A 20,187-nucleotide genomic window follows, 5' to 3' on the forward strand; every position below is an offset into this window, starting at 1 on the left:
CAGGTAAACGAACTCCTGTTGCGAAGGGGGCAGTAAACCCATCAGGATTTATATGTACAAAGGTATCAAATAATAATAAAAACTCCTAAGATACATTACTTTTTAAAAGTATATTTTAAAATGGCATATATGGGATTTTTAAAATACATTTAAGAAAAGCTCTTGATAGGAAAAAAATACTGGAAAATTTCACATTGAATGTTACAATGGTTATATTTTGGGTAATGAAACATGGGGGATTTATATTTATTCCTCTTTCATTTTATTATTAAAATGTTTTTTAATAGTAAAAAAAAATAAGAAAAAATTGTTAACTAGTATTCCTAAGCTACTCAGCAAATCTTTCTCTTGGAATTGGTTGCCTCCAGGCTGGCCTCTTGGTACCCTGCCCCCGCCGACTCTGAGAAAGCTCTTCTCTTTTTCTGTCTCTGTTAAGGGCTCTCTGTGGGTTCAAAACCTCCCTTCTCAGCCTCATGCCTATGTCTAGATTCGGCAGACACCCTTAGCTCCCCCCTCTGAGGTTCCGATCTTTTCGTAACTTCTTTTAGCTTCTATCCTCTTCGAGTGCGATTGAAATTAAGTATTCCCCATCAGGTGGGAACAAATTTCCCTCACCACCTGCTTGGTTTCTCTGTCCTTCCATGTTCTTCTCATCTAGCTAAGATGCTGAATAAAATGGCCGTATCTCCAGATAGTGTTCTCAGTAAAACTGAAAAACCTATCAGGTTGAAAGTGTGAGTCATTATTCAAATTCCCTGAAAATTCCAGTTTTTAACCACTCCCCGGAAATCCCCACTTATAAATAGAAAAAAAAAATCAAGAAAAACTTGTTTTCTTTTAAAATCCACTTCCCCATCTATAAAAAAATCAGTTCAGCACACAACTTAACCCATTGCAAGTATATTATTCTGATCAAAATGACTCTAAATAAGGTGGAACTGCCAAATTTCCTACTGCTTTTCACTTTTCCAGCAAGAATTGATAATATTCAGCATTAAATTTCATCACTATGCCAAGGATATTTAAGGATACTATGATTTTACTCCAGCAAATGTAAAATCAGTTCTGAGGAAGTTCTTTGATTCATTGTCACTGCATAACCCAAAACCCAAAACCCAAAATCCATACCAAAAAACACAAACATGAGTCAGGAAGAATTCTTCATCTCAAGAAACTGCAGTTGAAGCCACTAAATGTCAGTATTAGGAATAATAGAAAGGAGGCAGGTTAACAAAAGATAGCAAGAAAAAAAGAAGTTGAATTACTGGGTCAAAGAGAATATGCATTTTGATTCTGGTTGCCCTCCCAGGAGTCGTTGTGCCTATTTAACCTTCCACAAGTCATGTCTGGTAGGCAAAAAGTGATATCTTGGTATAGTTTTAATTTATATCTATTTCATTTTAAGTGATGTTAAATTCAAATTAAGTGAGGTAATTTTTCATACACCTATGAATCCTTTATATTGCCTCATCAGAGAATCATTTTCATAGCCTTTGCCCACTTCTCCGTTTTGGTCTTTTTCATACTGAATTTTAAGAGCTCTTCATATACTAAAGAAATTTGTCTTTGATGTGAATTGGCCAGTATTTTCCTTTATTTTGCCATTTGTCTTTGTCTTGACTAAGAATTTGACTCAGCCCAAGATAGAGAACTATAATATCGAAAATATTGTAAATATTTGTGTCCCTGAAGGAGGCTCTGGCTATAGAAGACACAATATTTGGAAAGACACAATAATCCGCCAGCTTGGTGCACATGGTGGGTAATGCCTGCAGGTCATGAGATGAGAAGAGCAGAAGGGAAATTGCTTTGCGTGGTGTGTGCAGAGTCTTCTTCCTGCTGGCAGGGAGACCAGCAGAACATGTTTCTCCTCCTTAAAATGGATTTAGGCAGACATTTCACCGAAAGCTTTCCGCGGGAGAATGGAAGGGCACCAGCAGGAAGGATCCCACCTCCCACTTACCGGTAAAGGGTGTCAGAGGCTGTGCAGAGACCTTTTCATACCGTCTGCGCAAGGCCCCGTGGTGTTTTTCTAGACCCAATACATCCATTTCAAAAGGTACTGCTGGGGCTAATCATGTCCTGGGGGTGCTCCTGGTGGAGTGAGAGGGCCAGATCCTAGCGCAAGATTTTATCCACCATGCCCTGGTGGGCAGTGTTACTATAATCCCCGTTGAGGTAGTGTGCTAAGTAGCTTGCCCAGGTACCCCCAGGCACTGGTTCAAGCCCCAACCCATGCTAGAGCGGGTCCAAGCACGGGCTTTGGGCTTCGGAAAGGATGGGCCAATAGCTTCATCCCAGCAAATGTACTGGGTCTGAGAGGGGCTCTTTCCATCTTCCCTTCTCGGGTCCGCCCATCACAGGTCTGTGTCCAGCTTTGCCAGAACCTGTGCTCGAGTTCCTGGGCTCTGCCCTCGTTCGCTGAGCAGTTCTCAGGCGGCCCTTAGTTTTTATGCACGCCGCCAGTCTTATTTTCTCACCTAGACACACGGACACAGCCCAGACCACAAGTTTGTATTTACCGCAGCTCTCTGGGAGGGCTCTCTGGGTGCGGCTGGACCTGCACAGATCTTGCCATTGAAACTACGCTGGATACCCGGTTGGTGGGGGCCAGCGTCGCGAGTGGAAGCACTGGGCAAGGGGTCAGGAAGTGGGAGAAGCAACCTAATTTTACCCTGAGCGGAGGCCCGACGTAGGACGACGGAGGGCGGGATGAAGACCCGGACGTTCAGAGGGACCCGTTTGGTCCGGCCTGGACGAAAGGTGGGTGTCGGGGAAAGACCCGACTGTAGAGGTCCAGATCCTTCCTCCAGGGGAAATGGGTCTTCCCGCGAGGTGCTGGCCTCTCTCAAGGCTTCTGCAGAAACGGAGCCAGACTCCAGTCTCCTCTGAAGTCGGGCAAACTGTGCGGGGCTGGCGGTCCCTTCCCTACAATCCCCAGGCTCCAAGCAAACCCTCCGCCAGCCCCGGTTAGCAGTCCTTCCCGCCGGCCCCGCCCCGCCCACAAGCCCCGCCCCTCCGGCCCCGCCCCGCCCCCACAGCACCCCGCCCGCCCCTCCCTGCCCCGCCCCCTTCCTGGCCGCGTGAGGGCGGTGCTGAGGCGGCGGGGCGGGGCCGGCCTCACCCGGAATAAAAACAAACGGCGGTCGTTGCAGCATCCGGGCACTCGGCGGCCGGCTGCTGACGCAGTGGTGGCGCAGGTGAGTAGGTTGCTGTCCGGCGTCCAGCCGCGACGCACACCACAGCGGCGTCGATCTGCGGTCCCGTCCCCGGCGCGACGCCGACGCCTCCCCGGCCCGGGTCGGGCGCTCTCGCAGCGGCGGACCCGGGGCGCCCGGCGCAGAGGCCCGGCCCGGTCGGGCCGCCGGCAGAGGCTGCGGTGCACAACGGCTGTTGGCGGGGCCCTAGGTTTGCGCTGGGCTGGGCGGCGGCGGCGGCGGTGGGGTATTTAAGGAAAGACGGACTTTGCGGGGGAGACAAATATATGTATATATTAAAGTCGATCTAACAAGCCAAATGGAAAGCTTGAATCGTAATACTCATTCCTGGACGTCGTTTGGGGTTTATTTGCAAAGTCAAGTTTTCTCTGCTAATTAATGAGAAAACATGGTTGACTTTCACCAACCTTGCCCATCTGTTCTGTATTTCCCAGCTCCTTCCCTTACTCTAATTTTTTTAAATAAAAGAATATTTTATTACTCCGCCTAAGAGAAAATTTCATGTACTTCGAATATGTAAGTGTATATATAGTTGAAAAGCTCTGGGTGAATGTAGCGTACGTAGACCGGATTCATTGCAAAAGTGAAAGTGAATTTTTAGAAAGAGTGGTTTGTAACGTTTCACTTTCAGTTTGGAGGAGTAATATTAATGGATTTCTGCGCTTTTTTTCCCTTCTAGTTTTATTGAGAAATAATTGACGTGTCTGCGCTTTTTTGGCTATAATGTGGAACATTGTATGGCAAGCATGAAACTTTCACTTCTCCAGTTAAAATGGAAAATTGTTTCTTTTGACTTAAAATATGTATCTTTGTTTATTCTGTTGTCTATAACGGAAGTTTTGAAAGTTTCAAGACAGCGGCTTAATCTTTTTTAAACATTAAGACTCCAGCGGTGTATTCCCTCTGAGCTGTTGATTCGCTCCTTGGGTACAATGTGGGACACACAATACGTTTGTGAAAGAAACCCTTCAGACCTTTTGGTCAGCAGTGGCTTGGATGGGATCGTGGAGGCCTGTATGCTGAGCCTTCTAAATAGCTTGGCTCCTGTAAGCCACCCATGAAATGATCCCCCCCCCGCAATATTTCATTCAGATTTTCTAAAGATGTATGAATAGGGAACTGAGTTTGTGTAGTGGTCCTGTAAGTTATTTGTGTTTGAAAAGCTAATGCTCCTAAGTATTAATATACTTTTCTGTGTGAGAAGCAGTTTGTTAGTGCTTAAAAATCTAGGATTCTTTCCTGATCACCTGGATGCAGTTTCCTCCTTGAGGTATTTACTCCTTCCCTTTTTTCCTCCCTATCCTGATTACCCTCTTTCTCATCCTCGAAGTGATAAAAGTTAGACCTGAACTTTCTTTTAAAATATATGCTTATGTAATACACCTAAGTTACCAAACTTCATTTAAAAATCAGGTGAGTTGGGTTTTAAGAGGTGTGGAATCCAGGTCCTGAATAGAAAAAAAGAAAATTACTTGTTTAGGTTATATTAATACTTATATATATATTTTTCACTCTCAAGAACTTGTCTTCATCATGAAGGAGCTAATAACTTTGTACTTTTCTTACTGTTTGTCTGATTTGCCTTCACTGCTCTTGTCTGCTATGTCACATCTCTGGCAGCTGCACCCACCCCTCTGAATTGCTGAGTGAGTGAGTGAGAGATGAGTGGACAGTGGACAGCTGCACTCCTGGCGGGGGCTTCCTTGGGAGAGAGTAGTTACGTGCTGGACAAAGCGCAGAGTCCTGTCGCAGGCAGAAGTCCCAAGGCCGATTATGGTGCCTGCTTTTGTGACCTTGCCCAGTCATTTTACAGACTTGGGGCCTGGGTGTGCTCAGCTGTAAAATGATCCAACCACTGTTAGATTTGAAGAGTATATGTAGATCTGCTGTTGTGCAAAGTGTCATGCAAAGTTTTTCTAGTATTGTAACACTTCTTAATTTTAAAAATTCAGATATAGGAGTATCTATTATTGATAATTACCTACCAGGGTGGCTAGTCTTTGGTGTTAAACTAACCAAAATACAGGAGAATTTATAAACTGTATGTTGAGTTGCTACTTAATGGATTCAACTTTGTCTTTATCTTTTCTCTTAGTTCAGAGACTAATAGACTTAGAAATAGAAAAGTGTAATAAACCTTGCTAAAAGTGTAATCCTAAAACTTAGCAACTTTGAAATGCATATTTTTATGTTATATGTTGAATATATAATTGAGTATGCAATACATACTTCAGTATATATATATATATATATATATATATATATATATATGTAAGATATATATATTTTAGAGAAGTCTGGAGCTAATTAAAAGCTAATCTAGAAGTCATTTAGATTAAATTGGAGAGGAGGGGAGCTCTGCTTACTCTGAAAAACATACCAGAGTGTTAGGTAAGTTATAAATAAAGCACTTGGAAATGTGGTGTGTGGTTTCATTGATACACTGTTTTGCTTTGAAGAATGGCGCAAAAGAAATATCTCCAATCAAAATTGACCCAGTTTTTAAGGGAAGACAGAATTCAACTTTGGAAACCTCCATATACAGATGAAAATAAAGAAGTTGGTTTGGCATTAAAGGTATTTCTCTTTTAAGACATAAACAATTATCAATGTTATAAGTGTCCTTGGTAAATAAGATTCTGAAGAAATTGCCAGGCACAACCATGTAAACTTTTGGTGTAACCAAAAGCATTAGTGATAAGCAGGTACTCACTTTTCACTAAAAGTCAATAAGCTTGGGGACTCTCTTGTCCCCTCCTGGCATGAGCTAGGAGCTCTGTCCTCTCACTTTATCTCTAAATAAAAGCCTCTGCCTTGCTCTCCTAAAAAAGAAAAAAGTTGATAAGCTTATTTTTGTCTCATAAGATTTTATTCATATGAGAATATTGTCTAATTTCTTGGGCATGTACTATTTGTGATGCCTTCACAGCATTATATAAAAGTGTTACTTTTTGAACTAAGTTTGACCTGGTGGTGTGGCAGCATCAGTGAGTTTGTTTGCTGTGTGTTCAGGCTGAGTGTCTTGGTTGGTTCTCAGTCTTTGCTAGCAGGTTCTGTTATCAAACAATTACTCTCCTACCCCAGGTTTTTTTACACCATGGCTCTCTGTTCATTTTTCCAAAATACATTTTCTAATAATTATGCCTCACTTTTTTATGGCACCATCAGAAATGGCAATATTTTACACAAGTGAAATTTCTAGAAATTGAAGTTTGCCTGCTTTTCTAAGCAAAGAAACAGTAATAATTTTTCATAGAAATCTAGTATAATGGAATATCCCAGCCAGTACTACTCTGCTTTCTCAGTCTGAGTATCCTGAGATAAATGAGGAAACACTGTCATGAGGGCATCACATTATCCTGTTTTGTGACACAATGATATGCCTGGGAGGTCACGAACTATGTCAGGGTCTTAAGAGTTTTTCTATCTTTCCTGTTTCTGAGAGGCCTCACTTTTTATTTTGTGCAACCCACCTTCTGACCTTTTTTCTGAAATTAATTGTGACAGTCTTTTGGGTCAGAAACTAGGTATGGCATAATAAAAAACCTAGTTGGTCTTTGTCCCCAGTTCTTGGCACAGTGCTCCTGAAAACATTTGGAATTCCCCCGGTGGTAAGGGTGATAAGAGCATCTTTTATTCTAAAGAGGCAACCCTTGGCAATAGCTTCAGGATTGGGCTGGTTGCCAAAAAGACCAAACATTGATTAGAAGCTTGGCACTTTCAGCCCCACTCTCCAACCTGTGCGTGGGGAGAGGGCTGGAGATGGAGCCAGTAACCAACAGCCAACGATTTAATCATCCCCGCGTAATGGACCACCATGAAATACCTTAAATGACGAGTTTGGGAGAGCCTCCAGATGGCAAACGCATCTGTGTGCTGGGAGGGTGGCCCCAGCTCCACAGGGATGGAAGTTCTAGCTCTTGGGACCCTTCCAGACTCTGCCTATGTACCTCTTCACCTAAATATTCATTTGTATCCTTTATAATAAACTATAGTTGCACGTGTAGCATTTTCCTGAGTTCTCTTGAGTCATTCTAGCAAATTATTATTTTACAACCATACCAGATTCATAATTTTCCTTTAAGAAAGTTAACCTGATTTATTCTCACAAGTTAGAAAATTTAGAATATTTTTTCTTTTTTCTTTTTTTCCCTCTCCAGTGGAGTTGATTAGTTCACTATTCCTTGAAATAATTGTTTATATGTTACAGTTATGTAAGTCATAGCCCACCCTTCTTGTTTCCTTAGAATAGTCCCAACTATTTTCACTTTTCTGCTGGGTCTGTTTTCCCATCCTTTATTTGTTTTCACTTTGCCCTGGAGCCTCTCTAACCCCCATACCTCTCAAAATGTCAAGCCAGTCTGGATTTCACTAGAATAGGAGTAACCACCACTCATCAGTTTTTTGCCTTAGCATCCTACACATGCTGTTCTGCATTTTGTCCCCCACATTTTTTTTTTGTCCCCCACCTTTTTTTAGTTGCTGTTACACTATTTTGTGTTTTCTGATTTTTCTTTACAGGACCTTGCTAAGAAGTACTCTGACAAGCTAGACTGTTGTGAAAATGAAATAGAAAAGATAATAGAAGAAATACGTTGCAAAGCAGTCCAGCGTGGCACAGGAAATGAAAATTACAAAACAACAGGAATTGCTACAATTGAGATATTTTTACCTCCACGACTTAGAAAAGTGAGTAGTTTTCCCAAATTTACATAGATATTAATGCTTAGTTAATTTAGTGATATGATCAAATAGGTAACAATTTTTTTAAAGCTATAATTCAAAGTTAAAATTCTTTTAAATTACAAGGTACCATACCTCTGAGACCTCCAAAACGTCATAAATCCTTGCATCACAATTCTTACCTTTTCTGGAGTTTGAATGAACGTTTAGAAGTGATGGGGAGTCAAAGAGTACTTCAGGTTTCCCCAAACTGTGCAATAGGACACATCACAAAGGGATTTGTCCTTTTTTCTATGTTGGTGGAGCTCAGAGGTTGGTCAGCTGTGTACTCACGCAGGGCCACAGTAAGCTGGGTGGGGCCACCTCATGTTGGGGCCATGTCCTCAGTAGTTCAGGTCCAGAAGTGTTGAGTCCCGAAGGTGGCTGGCCTCTGAGGACTCACCAGTTTCCTCACAGAGGAAATGAAAATATATATGTATCAGAGCTACCATATGATCCAGCAGTTTTACTCCCAGAGAAATCAAAACTATCCCTACACAGAAACTTGTACATGAATTCACAAAAGGCGGAAACAGCCCAATGTTATCAGTGGATAAACAGCCAAACAAGTGAAGTACATCCATTCGATGGAAAACAATTCAGCCATAAAAAGGAAAGAAGCACTGGTGCATCTACAACACGGTGAACCTTAGAAGCGTTGCAGGAGAAGCCAGGCACAAAAGGCCATGTGTTCTGTGACTCCATGTATATGAAATACCTAGAGTAGGTAAAAGCATAGAAACAAAGAGTAGCTCAGTGGTTCCCTGGGCCAGGGGAGAATGAGGACGGGGGGATACGGCATTTTTTGGAGGGGATGATGAAAATGTTCTGGAGTTTGGTAATGGTGATAGCTGTGTGACCTTGTAAATGTGCTAGAAACCACTGACTCATTTTAAACAGGTGAGCTTTATGAAATGTAGATTATATCTCAATAAAGCTGTTAAAAATTTCTAGGAAAAATAAAGAGCTTTATGAGAAAAAGAAAATTACATATGTATCTATTTCAGAATGCCAGTTCATGAATTTAAAGGGCTCCATACATACACCAGACTCCTCTTTGCTAGTATCAAATACCTGGGAAACCAGACCACCAGTCAGACACCTGATTGGTAAGTGTAGGATCCGAGCAGCTTTGCATAGTCTATAGGTGTTTCTAGCGATTGCATGTTTTCCTCTTAAGCACAGCCAGGGGAGAACAAAGACGCTCCAAAGACAGGTCTCACTGCTGCCTGCCCAGTGGGCATAGTGGGCACAGGGAAGGGGACTGTCTCTTGCTCATTGAGGTGGCCCTAGTGCTGGAGGTGATAGGCTGGGCCCTTGTGTAGCATAGGCCAGTTCACTTGAATTAAGACACATGACCCAGCAGAGGCTAAGGCCGTGCTGTGGTGCCACACTGCCGCCCCCTGAGGACTTCTGGGTCACAGGGTCAGCTTGTGTCAGGTTATTTTTCCTAAATATGTTTATCAGCTTCTCTGCTAGGCAGGTATTGGTTTTGTCCTTAACCAGAGGGCCAGGTGCTCACATCTTCTGATACCAACCTTTCTTATTTTACAAGGGTAATAGTGTCCAAAAGTGTCAAATTCAAATGTGCTTTATTCTCTGTCTTACTTGTAAATAGGATAGAAAAAGCCTGTTGGAGACCCGATTACACGTCACTGGCAGAGAACTGAGATCTAAGTAAGTATGCAATGCCTGCTGCCCCAGGTGCTCACGGCTTTCTTACATTGGCTACTTTGCATTCCGGGCCATCCGGGAAGGGAGATAGATAGCTATTACCATCCTCACTTTATAGAAGAGAAATTGCGGAAGGGAAATTGAGGCTGTGAGGCTGCAGGACTGATTCAGGCTCCTGCTGTAGTTCAGGAACTCAGAATTTGAACCCTCTGGTGTAACTTGGGAACAGGTGGGAACTCTGTGTCCACCACTTAACAGGTACTTGATACATGTTTAGATGAATGTGTGATACAAATAGGAGACAGCCTGGTATTCACCAGACACTAGCTTTAAATTTTACTCCTTAGCTCACTGATAACTTGCTGTGACATTCAACAAAGTATTTTAGCCAATTTCAGGCTGTTGGCACATCTAAAAAGAAAAAATACCTGCCTATAACACACTAGTGAAATTCTTACTTTTGAGACCTGGTTGGTTATTCCTCCACTTAGAGATTTTTAAACAGTCAGTGTTTTGAGTACCTCCGAGGCTAGCAGTCCGTGTTTCTGAAGCTGATTTTTTCTCATTTTCTTCTTTGGTCTACATCAGGGCTGTCAGGGATGGATTCAGGAAGGGTCACTCATTCCACACACATAAGCAGAAGGTCGTATGGAGCAGCCCTTTATTTTGGGTGCCTCTAGGGAGGCTGCAGAAGGTACAGAGAATGGAATCTCTCCTGACGTGCAGCGAGGGCCTCCTCCTCAGACGGGTGTCCTGTGCCAGTGGGCTCCCCTTCCTGAGGAGACAAATAGTAAACAAAGTTTAAAAAAGGACATCGTCTCTTACACAGTTTCAATTAACTATCGAGCAGGCTGGCTTTACCATCAGTGATGTTTACAAGTCAGTCATTTGAGATACTGGGTGTTTCTGAGTAAAATGCATAGAATAGCTGTCATGATTATAATCTGTTTAGTGGATAATAACAAATCTGATTACCAACAGTTTTCACTGGTTTATTTTACAGAATAGCTGACACCTTTGGACTTCAAGAAAACTATATCAAAATTGTCATAAATAAGAAACAGCTTCAACTAGGTATGTTATAGCACAGTATGCAGAATTTTTAAATCAACTTATTATAATGACTTCACATCTTTTTTTCTTGCTCTATCCCTACTCACAAATTTCTAGGGGCTTTATTGCATATATAATCTTGAAACCAATTATTTTAGAGTTTACAAAAGTAAAAATATAAAGCAGAAAGCAACTTTTCTAATAAATGCTGTCTGTTCTGTGCTAGTGGGGAAGAAAGACACTCATTAAAGGTCTGATAAACTATTTCAGGATGGAAGTGTGGGTGTGCGGAGGGTGAAGCAGGGGTTCCGTTAAGCCCTCCCCAAGGGAGGAGAGTCAGAGCTGAGGGGGGGCCGTGGGGGGTCTGTGAGGGGGCTTCTGGAGCCTGACAGTGTGAGTTTGAGGAGCTGAAGAAGGTCCGGTCTGGCTGAGTGTAAAAAGTAAGGGGAGGGGAATGCTTTTTGAGGATGGAGGGCCAGCCAGAGGCCACCTGGAAACAGAGTGGCTCCCAACCAGGGGTGACTTTGCTCACCAGGGTATATTTGGCAACGTCTGGAGAACATTTTGGTTGTCATCACTTGGTGGCACGAGAGGCTAGAGGCCCGGGGTGCCGCTGACCATCAGACAGCCCCCACAGCAAGACTTACCGGCCCACAAGGTCAGGAGTGCAGCTGCTTCGCCCTGGAACCTCTGAACCGTATTCAGAATTAGAGTGTTTTTCCTAAGAGAATTGGCAAGCCGTGGATGTGGGGAGTGACACATGGTGTATGTGTATTTTAAAGATCACTTTGGCTGCAGTAGGGGAATGGATTTGAAGGAGGCGTGAATGGGCTCAGGAGGCCAGTTAGCTGTAGCAGCAATTCACTATAGTCTAACCAGTTTTTAGTAGGTTCCTGTGGCCTAGAGAATCAGTTTCGCTTTCTAGCTCAGTGTAACGCCTCACCCCATCTGCCTTCCCAGCATCACTCCCAGACATTTCCCGTGGTCTGTTATAGATACCACAGACATCTTTTCAGTGTCCGTCCTCTCATCTCTGTGTTAATTCTGTGTGTGGTACCCCTCATTGGACAGAAATCCCTGGCTTTGTTGTCAAATCCATCAGTTTTCCATTGTATCTTATGTATTTTAAGAAGTCCTTGCCCCAGCCCCAGGGCCACACAGATAGTCTCCTATATTTTCTTGTATTAGCCTAGTCTGTACAAAGTCTTAATCTGTCCAGATTCCCCCTTCATGTATAAAAGCTAAGGATCCAGCTTGATTTTTCTTCCAATATCCATATCCCCTACTAAACTTACTCTTGTCTACACTGGTATTGGGGACCCCCTGTGTTAGAGCTCTCTGGCTGCACTGTCTATTCTTTCTGTTTACCTGTAGGTTTATTCCTGGACCAGAACCATAGAGCTTTTGTAATTGAGGTATAACTGACATAGAATATTAGTTGTGGGAGGGCAACAGAATGATTTGATCTTTGTATGTGATGCAAAACGATCACCACAGTAAGTCTAGTTAACATCCATCACCATACAGTTACAATTTTTTTTTTTTTTGTAATGAGAACTTTTAAGATCCCTCACCAACATTCAAATATACAATACAGTATTGTTTACTATAGCCACTGTGCTGTGTACTACATCCCAGGACTTATAATGGGAACTTTGCACCTTCTGATCCCCTTCACCCACAGAGGTTTTTTTTTATTTTATTACTGTGGCTTTATAGTTTCAAAATCTAGTAAGATGAGCCCCCTCTTGGATCTACTTTATTAAGGTGACTTGGCCACCAGTGGACCTTCATTTTTCTATATAAAAGTTTAGTATAGTTGTCAAGTTTCTAAAAAAAATCCAACTACCGTTTTCTAGAAGTGTGTCCAGATTTATAGGATTATAATTCATAATACTTAAAATCTCTTTGTATTTGTATTTACTCTTCTCCATTTTGGTTGACTTAATTTTTGTTAGGTTGTATACTTGATTAATCTTTTCATAGAGCTAGCTTTTGATTTTGTTAATATCCTCTTCCATTACGTTTCACTGATTTCTGCCCTTATCTTTATTTCCATTTTATGTATGAGGAAACTGGGTGCTAGAAGATAGTTTCCTCGGGGCCATAGAATTAAAAAGCATAGAACCCAGGGTTTCTGCTTTTAGCCACTGCAGCTGCCCAGTCTGCCCTGTGGCTCACTGTCCGTTGTGAATTGCATTACTGTTTCTTGTATTAACTAAAATTCACATATTATGCTTTCTCAATTTCCTTTTTTTTTATTGTATGATTCTTTTTTTTTTCTTCCTTAATGTCTTTTTTATTTTTTAATTTATTTTTTATTTTGGTATTATTGATATACAATTACATGAGCAACATTGTGGTTACTAGACTCCCCCTATTATCAAGTCCCCCCTACATACCCCATTACAGTCACTGTCCATCAGCGTAGTAAGATGCTATAGAATCACTACTTGTCTTCTCTGTGCTACACTGCCTTCCCTCTGCCCCCACCACCACATTATGTGTGCTAATCGCAGTGCCTCTTTTCCCCCCTTATCCATCCCTTCCCACGCATCCTGCCCAGTCACTTTCCCTTTGGTAACTGTTAGTCCATTCTTGGGTTCTGTGATTCTGCTGCTGTTTTGTTCCTTCATTTTCTTTGTTCTTATACTCCACATATGAGTGAAATCATTTAGTAGTTGTCTTTCTCTGCCTGGCTTATTTTACTGAGCATAATACTCTCTAGCTCCATCCATGTTGTTGCAAATGGTAGGATTTGTTTTCTTCTTATGGCTGAATAACATTCCATTGTGTATATGTACCACATCTTCTTTATCTATTCATCTACTGATGGACACTTAGGTTGCTTCCATTCCTTGGCTATTGTAAATAGTGCTGTGATAAGCATAGGTGTGCATATGTCTTTTTCAAACTGGGCTGCTGCATTCTTAGGGTAAATTCCTAGGAGTGGAATTCCTGGGTCAAATGGTATTTCTATTTTTAGTTTTTTGAGGAACCTCCATACTGCTTTCCACAATGGTTGAACTAGTTTACATTCCCACCAGCAGTGTAGGAGGGTTCCCCTTTCTCCACATCCTCGCCAACAATTGTTGTTGTTTGTCTTTTGGATGGTGGCCATCCTAATTGGTGCGAGGTGATATCTCATTGTGGTTTTAATTTGCATTTCTCTGATGATTAGGAATGTGGGGCTTCTTTTCATGTGCCTGTTGGCCATCTGAATTTCTTCTTTGGAGAAGTGTCTGTCTAGCTCCTCTGCCCATTTTTTAATTGGATTATTTGCTTTTTGTTTGTTGAGGTGCGTGAGCTCTTTATATAATTTGAATGTTATCCCTTATCGGATCATTTGAATGTCAACCCCTTATCGGATCATTTGAATGTCAACCCCTTATCGGATCTGTCATTTATGAATATATTCTCTCATACTGTAGGATGTCTTTTTGTTCTACTGATGGTATCCTTTGCTGTACAGAAGGTTTTTAGTTTGATATAGTCCCACCTTTTCATTTTTGCTTTTGTTTCCCTTGCCCAGGGAGATATGTTTATGAAGAAGTTGCTCGTGCTTATGTCCAAGAGATTTTTGCCTGTGTTTTTTTCTAAGAGTTTTATGGTTTCATGACTTACATTCAGGTCTTTGATCCATTTTGAGTTTACTTTTGTGTATGGAGTTAGACAATAATCCAGTTTCATTCTCTTACATGTAGCTGTCCAGTTTTTCCAACACCAGCTGTTGAAGAGGCTGTCATTTCCCCATTGTATATCCATGGCTCCTTTATCGTATATTAATTGACCATATATGCTTGGGTTTATATCTGGGCTCTCTAGTCTGTTCCACTGGTCTGTGGGTCTGTTCTTGTGCCAGTACCAAATTGTTTTGATTACTGTGGCTTTGTAGTAGACCTTGAAGTCAGGCAGTGTAATTCCCCCCGCTTAATTCTTTGTTCTCAGGATTGCTTTGGCTATTTGGGGTCTGTTGTGATTCCATATGAATTTTAGAACTATTTGCTGTAGTTCATTGAAGAATGCTGTTGGTATTTTGATAGGGATTGCATTGAATCTGTAGATTGCTTTAGGCAGGATGGCCATTTTGACAATATTAATTCTTCCTATCCGTGAGCACGGGATGTGTTTCCATTTATTGATTTCTTCTTTAATTTCTCTCATGAGTGTCTTGTAGTTTTCAGAGTATAAGTCTTTCACTTCCTTGCTTAGGTTTATTCCTAACTATTTTATTCTTTTTGATGCAATTGTGAATGGAATTGTTTTCCTGACTTTTCTTTCTGCTAGTTCATTGCTAGTGTATAGGAATGCCACAGATCTCTGTGTATTAATTTTGTATCCCGCAACTTTGCTGAATTCAGATATTAGATCTAGTAGTTTTGGAGTGGACTCTTTAGGGTTTTTTATGTACAATATCATGTCATCTGCAAAAAGGGACAGTTTGACTTCTTCCTTACCAATGTGGATGCCTTTTATTTCTTTGTGTTGTCTGATTGCTCTGGCTAGGACCTCTAGAATTATGTTGAATAAAAGTGGGGAGAGTGGGCATCCTTGTCTTGTTCCCGATCTTAAAGGAAAAGCTTTCAGCTTCTCGCTGAAGTATAATGTTGGCTGTGGGTTTGTCATATATAGCCTTTATTATGTTGAGGTACTTGCCCTCTATACCCATTTTGTTGAGAGTTTTTATCATGAATGGATGTTGAATTTTGTCGAATGCTTTTTTGGCATCTATGGAGATGATCATGTGGTTTTTGTCCTTCTTTTTGTTGATGTAATGCATGATGTTGATGGATTTTCGAATGCCATCCTTGCATCCCTGGGATGAATCCCACTTGATCATTATGGATGATCTTTTTGATGTATTTTTGAATTCGCTTTGCTAATATTTTGTTGAGGATTTTTGCATCTCTGTTCATCAGGGATATTGGTCTGTAATTTTCTTTTTTTGTGGTATCTTTGCTTGGTTTTGGTAATAGAGTGATGTTGGCCTCGTAGAAAGAGTTTGAAAGTATTCCCTCCTCTTCTACTTTTTGGAAAACTTTATGGAGGATGGGTATTAGGTCTTCGCTAACCATTTGATAAAATTCAGCAGTGAAACCATCTGGTCCAGGATTTCTGTTCTTAGGTAGTTTTCTGATTACCAGTTCAATTTCTTTGCTGGTAATTGGTCTGTTCAGATTTTCTGTTTCTTCCTATGTCAACCTTGGAAGGTTGTATTTTTCTAGAAAGTTGTCCATTTCTTCTAGGTTATCCAGTTTGTTACCATATAATTTTTCATAGTATTCTTTCATAATTCTTTGTATTTCTGTGGTGTCTATAGTGATTTTCCTTTCTCATTTCTGATTCTGTTTATGTGTGTAGACTCTCTTTTTTACTTGATAAGTCTGGCTGGGGGTTTATCTATTTTGTTAATTTTCTCAAAGAACCAGCTCCTGCTTTCATTGATTCTTTCTATTTTATTCTTCTCAATTTTATTTACTTCTGCTTTCATCTTTATTATGTCCCTCCTACTAACTTTGGGCATCGTTTGTTCTTCCTTTTCTAGTTTCATTAATTGTGAGTTTAGACTGTTCATTTGGGATTGTTCTTCTTTCCTGAGGTAGGCCTGTATTTCAATGTGTTTGCCTCTTAGCACGGCCTTTGCTGTGTCCCACAGGTTTTTGTGGTGTTGAGTTATTGTTGTCATTTGTCTCCATATGTTGCTTGATCTGGTTTTTTTGGTCACTGATCCATTGATTATTTAGGAGCATGTTATTAAGCCTCCATGTGTTTGTGGGCTTTTTCATTTTCTTTGTGTAATTTATTTCTAGTTTCATACCTTTGTGATCTGAGAAGCTGGTTGGTACAATTTTAATATTTTTGAATTTACTGAGTTTTTTTTTGTGGACTAGTATATGATCTATTCTTAAAAATGTTCCATGTACACTTGAGAAGAATGTGTATCCTGTTGCTTTTGTATGGAGTGTTCTGTAGATGTCCTCATCTGTTCTAATATGTTGTTCAGTGCCTCTGTCTCTTTACTTATTTTCTGTCTGGTTGCTCTGTCCTTTGGAGTGTTGAAGTCTCCTAAAACGAATGCATTGCATTCTATTTCCCCCTTTAATTCTGTTAGTATTTGTTTCACATATGTAGGTGATCCTGTGTTGGGTGTATAGATATTTATAATAGTTATATTCTCTTGTTGGACTGACCCCTTTATCACTATGTAATGTCCTTCTTTGTCTCTTGTTACTTTCTTTGTTTTGGAGTCTGTTTTGTCTGATACAAGCACTGCAACTCCTGCTTTTTTCTCCCTATTAGTTGCATGATATATCTTTTTCCATCCCTTTACTTTCAGTCCGTGTATGTCTTTGGGTTTGAAGTGAGTTGTTTAGGCAGCATATAGATGGGTCTTGCTTTTTTATCCATTCAGTGACTCTGTATCTTTTGATTGGTGTATTCATACCATTTACATTTAGGGTGATTATTACTTATTGCAATTGCAGGCTTTAGATTCTTGGTTACCAAAGGTTCAAGGGTAATTCCCTTACTATCTAACAGTCTAATTTAACTCACTTTGTATGCTATCACAAACACAACCTAAAGGTTCTTTTTTTTTTCTCCTCCTTCATTCTTTGTATGTTATGAATCATAGTCTGTATTCTTTGTGTATCCCTTGGGTGACATCTGTTTATCCTTAGGAATATTTCCATCTTTGGGAATCCTTCCAAAATGCATGTAGCAAATGGTTTGTGGGTATATGTCTTGATGTTGTCTTCCTTGGGTCCCTTGTGCTGGGAGATCTGTGCCTCTCCATGGCTTGAAAGACTATCTCCTTCCCCAGATTGGGGAAGTTTTCAGCAATCTGAAAACACTTTCTATCCCTTTTTCTCTCTCTTCTTCTTCTGCTACCCCTGTAATGTGAATATTGTTCCGTTTGGATTGGTCATACAGTTCTCTCAATATTCTTTCATCCTTAGAGATTGTTTTTTCTCGCTGTGCCTCAGCTTCTTTTTATTCCTCTTCTCTAATTTCTATTCCATTTACCATCTCTTTTACTACCTCTAATCTGCTTTTAAATCCCTCTATTGTATGTTTCATTTCAGATACGGAATTTCTTAATGATCGAATCTCCATCTTAAATTCATCCCTGAGTTCTTGAATATTTTTCTATACCTCCGTAAGCATGTTTATGATTTTTATTTTGAACTCTCTTTCAGGCAGATTGGTGAGTTCAGTTTCATTTGACCCTTTTTCTGGGGTTTGTGAGATTTTGGTCTGAACTATGTTCTTTTGACATTTCATATTTCTGTGTGGTGCCCACTAGTGCCCAGAAGCTCCAGTCTCTGGAGCTGCTCAGCCCCTGGAGGGAGGTTGGGGGTCGCAGGGGAGCGGAGCTGGTGCCTTGGGGGAGGAAAGATCTGCTTCCTGATTCCGGTCTGCGGCGCCGTCTCCGGTGTCAGAGCCCGTGGGCCGAGCACACAGGTGTGAGCCTCTGTGCTTTGCGTCTCTAGCTGTTGTAGGCGGGGCCTCCTTCTTGCTGGCCTGACACCAGCGCAGTGATTGCTGGTTTGCGAACAGGTGCCGGCAGGCCAGGAGGAAGGCGCAGCAGGCTGCATGTCACAGTGGGGGGCCTCGGAGCTGAGTAAGCAGCCAGGGGGATGGGGCTCCTGAACCTCCTCAAAGTTCCTAACCAGCTGCGCAGAGCGCGCCCAGCCAGCCTTGTCCAGCTCTCCCCTCCCCCGCGCAGCAAGCTCCGTGCAAACTCCGCCCCTTCAGCAGCCCTCTTGCTGCTAGGAAGCGTCTCAGTCCGCCTGCCTTTCCCTTGTCCCAGAGCGGCCGGGTGTGGGTCCTGCCCTCCACAAACGGCCAGAATCTGTCTCTCAAGGCACTCCGCCTGTCCCAGCTCCCCAGCCTCCAGGGCACCACACAATGCAAAGCAGACCTCCAGGGCTGGGTGTTCAACAGCCCCAGGCTTCCGCCCCCTCCCCGGCTCTGTTTCTCTTCCTCCTGCCAGTGAGCTGGGGTGGGGGGAGGGCCAGGGTCCCGCCGGATCAAGGCTTTCGAGCCGGATCAAGGCTTTCGTATGTTACCCTGTTTCGTGAGGTCTGCTCTGTTCCTGAGGTCTGCATGCATGCAGTCTGGTGCAGCCTTCTTTCCTGTTGTTTTAGGATTAGTTACATTAACTATATTTTCACACTATCTGTGGTTTTGGGAGGAGTTCTCTGTCTCACCTCTCATGCCACCGTCTTGAATCTTCTGTTCAATTTCCTTTTTTATTGCCTAGTGCACACAGTAGTCTCTGTGTAGTAGATTTTCAAATATTTATTGCTTTGATTTGATCTTGCCATGAGAATAAAGACAATTGGAAAGGATGGATTTAGTCAGCTCTTTTCACTGGCTGCTTTCATCCTCTGCAGTAACAATTATACAACCAGATTTAAACAGGTTTAAGAGTTCTGTTTAACACAGAGAATGGACTATTACCCAGTAAATTTAATGGCTTTATAATATGCATTTCTGATTTTCACAGGGGAGACACTTGAAGAACAAGGAGTGACACACAATGTAAAAGCTATGGTGCTTGAACTAAAACAGTCTGAAGAGGACATAAGAAAAAACTTCCAGGTTGAAGAAGAAGAGCAAAATGAAGTTAAACTAAAAGAGAAAAGAATTCAGAGAACCAAGAAGGGCCTGGAGATACTGGCAGAGAGAGGTACACAGAGATTCGAGCTCCTCTCATCACTCAGGTTCTCAGGGGCAGCAGTGGATTGTGTAACACATTTGTCATTGGCTTTTCTTCCCCAGCAGCCTAATGTTAGTGGCACTGTCACTGCTTTTTAATATAGAACTCACAGAGATCCTTTTGGTTTTGTTGCAGATGAGATGGTGGTGGATCCAGAAACCACACCATACTTAGACATAGCGAACCAGACGGGCAGATCGATCAGAATTCCTCCATCAGAAAGAAAAGTGAGTACACTGTGGAATTTAGGGGTTGTCTTTGATTTGCTGTCAGAGCAGAGGTGGTTTCTGGCTATTGATGTTGGAATGGTATGAAGTAATGGAACGAGTTTTCTGTCTCCAGCTTATAAACACAGAAGTGTAACCACATGATGAGCATTTGCATACAGCTGGCTCTGCCTGCGGTTTTCAGTGCAGTGGTACACAGTGGCGTGACCCTGCTGTCCTGGGGCAGGGACTTTGCATATTCCTGGCGACGTGATGCACTGCTTGCAGCCTAGATGGCTTCCTCTGGCAGTGATCATTCTCACGTAGTTTATGTTATTAGAGGGCCATGTCCCCTAAGGGATCAATCAGGTCTGACAGGTGATTCTGCCATCTCACCCCTGTCTCCCCATTCCCCCTTTTCCTGATCTATAATTTGGAATAGATGGGAGATGGTTTTACCTTTGAATACATCCAAGGGGTCTTTATAGCAGCATTCTGTAGCTTGGACCCTGAGATGAGTCTCTGAGTGAGGGTCTAGTGGCTTCTTATAGTGAAGAGCTCTATTGACTATGGGTCATTAATTTTTCTG

At 41.9% G+C, this 20,187-nt stretch overlaps 1 protein-coding gene across 2 annotated transcripts in view; it reads left to right on the forward strand.

Moving 5' to 3' along the window:
* Positions 1–3,101: 3,101 nt before the first annotated feature.
* NUB1 (negative regulator of ubiquitin like proteins 1) overlaps positions 3,102–20,187 on the forward strand; it is a 42,790-nt gene continuing 25,704 nt past the window's right edge. The window contains exons 1-7 of one of the 2 annotated variants that reach the window (XM_036899433.2): positions 3,102–3,200; positions 5,678–5,795; positions 7,740–7,907; positions 9,559–9,617; positions 10,618–10,688; positions 19,180–19,362; positions 19,528–19,619. In XM_036899433.2, the coding sequence (XP_036755328.1) occupies positions 5,679–5,795; positions 7,740–7,907; positions 9,559–9,617; positions 10,618–10,688; positions 19,180–19,362; positions 19,528–19,619 (690 nt within the window). In that variant the 5' untranslated portion in view covers positions 3,102–3,200; position 5,678. Of the gene's footprint in view, positions 3,201–3,259; positions 3,409–5,677; positions 5,796–7,739; positions 7,908–9,558; positions 9,618–10,617; positions 10,689–19,179; positions 19,363–19,527; positions 19,620–20,187 lie in introns of those variants that run through there. The other variant, XM_057504920.1, reaches the window with a different exon arrangement.

Source organism: Manis pentadactyla, chromosome 7 (genome assembly GCF_030020395.1).
Source record: "Manis pentadactyla isolate mManPen7 chromosome 7, mManPen7.hap1, whole genome shotgun sequence".
Taxonomy (NCBI): Eukaryota; Metazoa; Chordata; class Mammalia; order Pholidota; family Manidae; genus Manis; species Manis pentadactyla.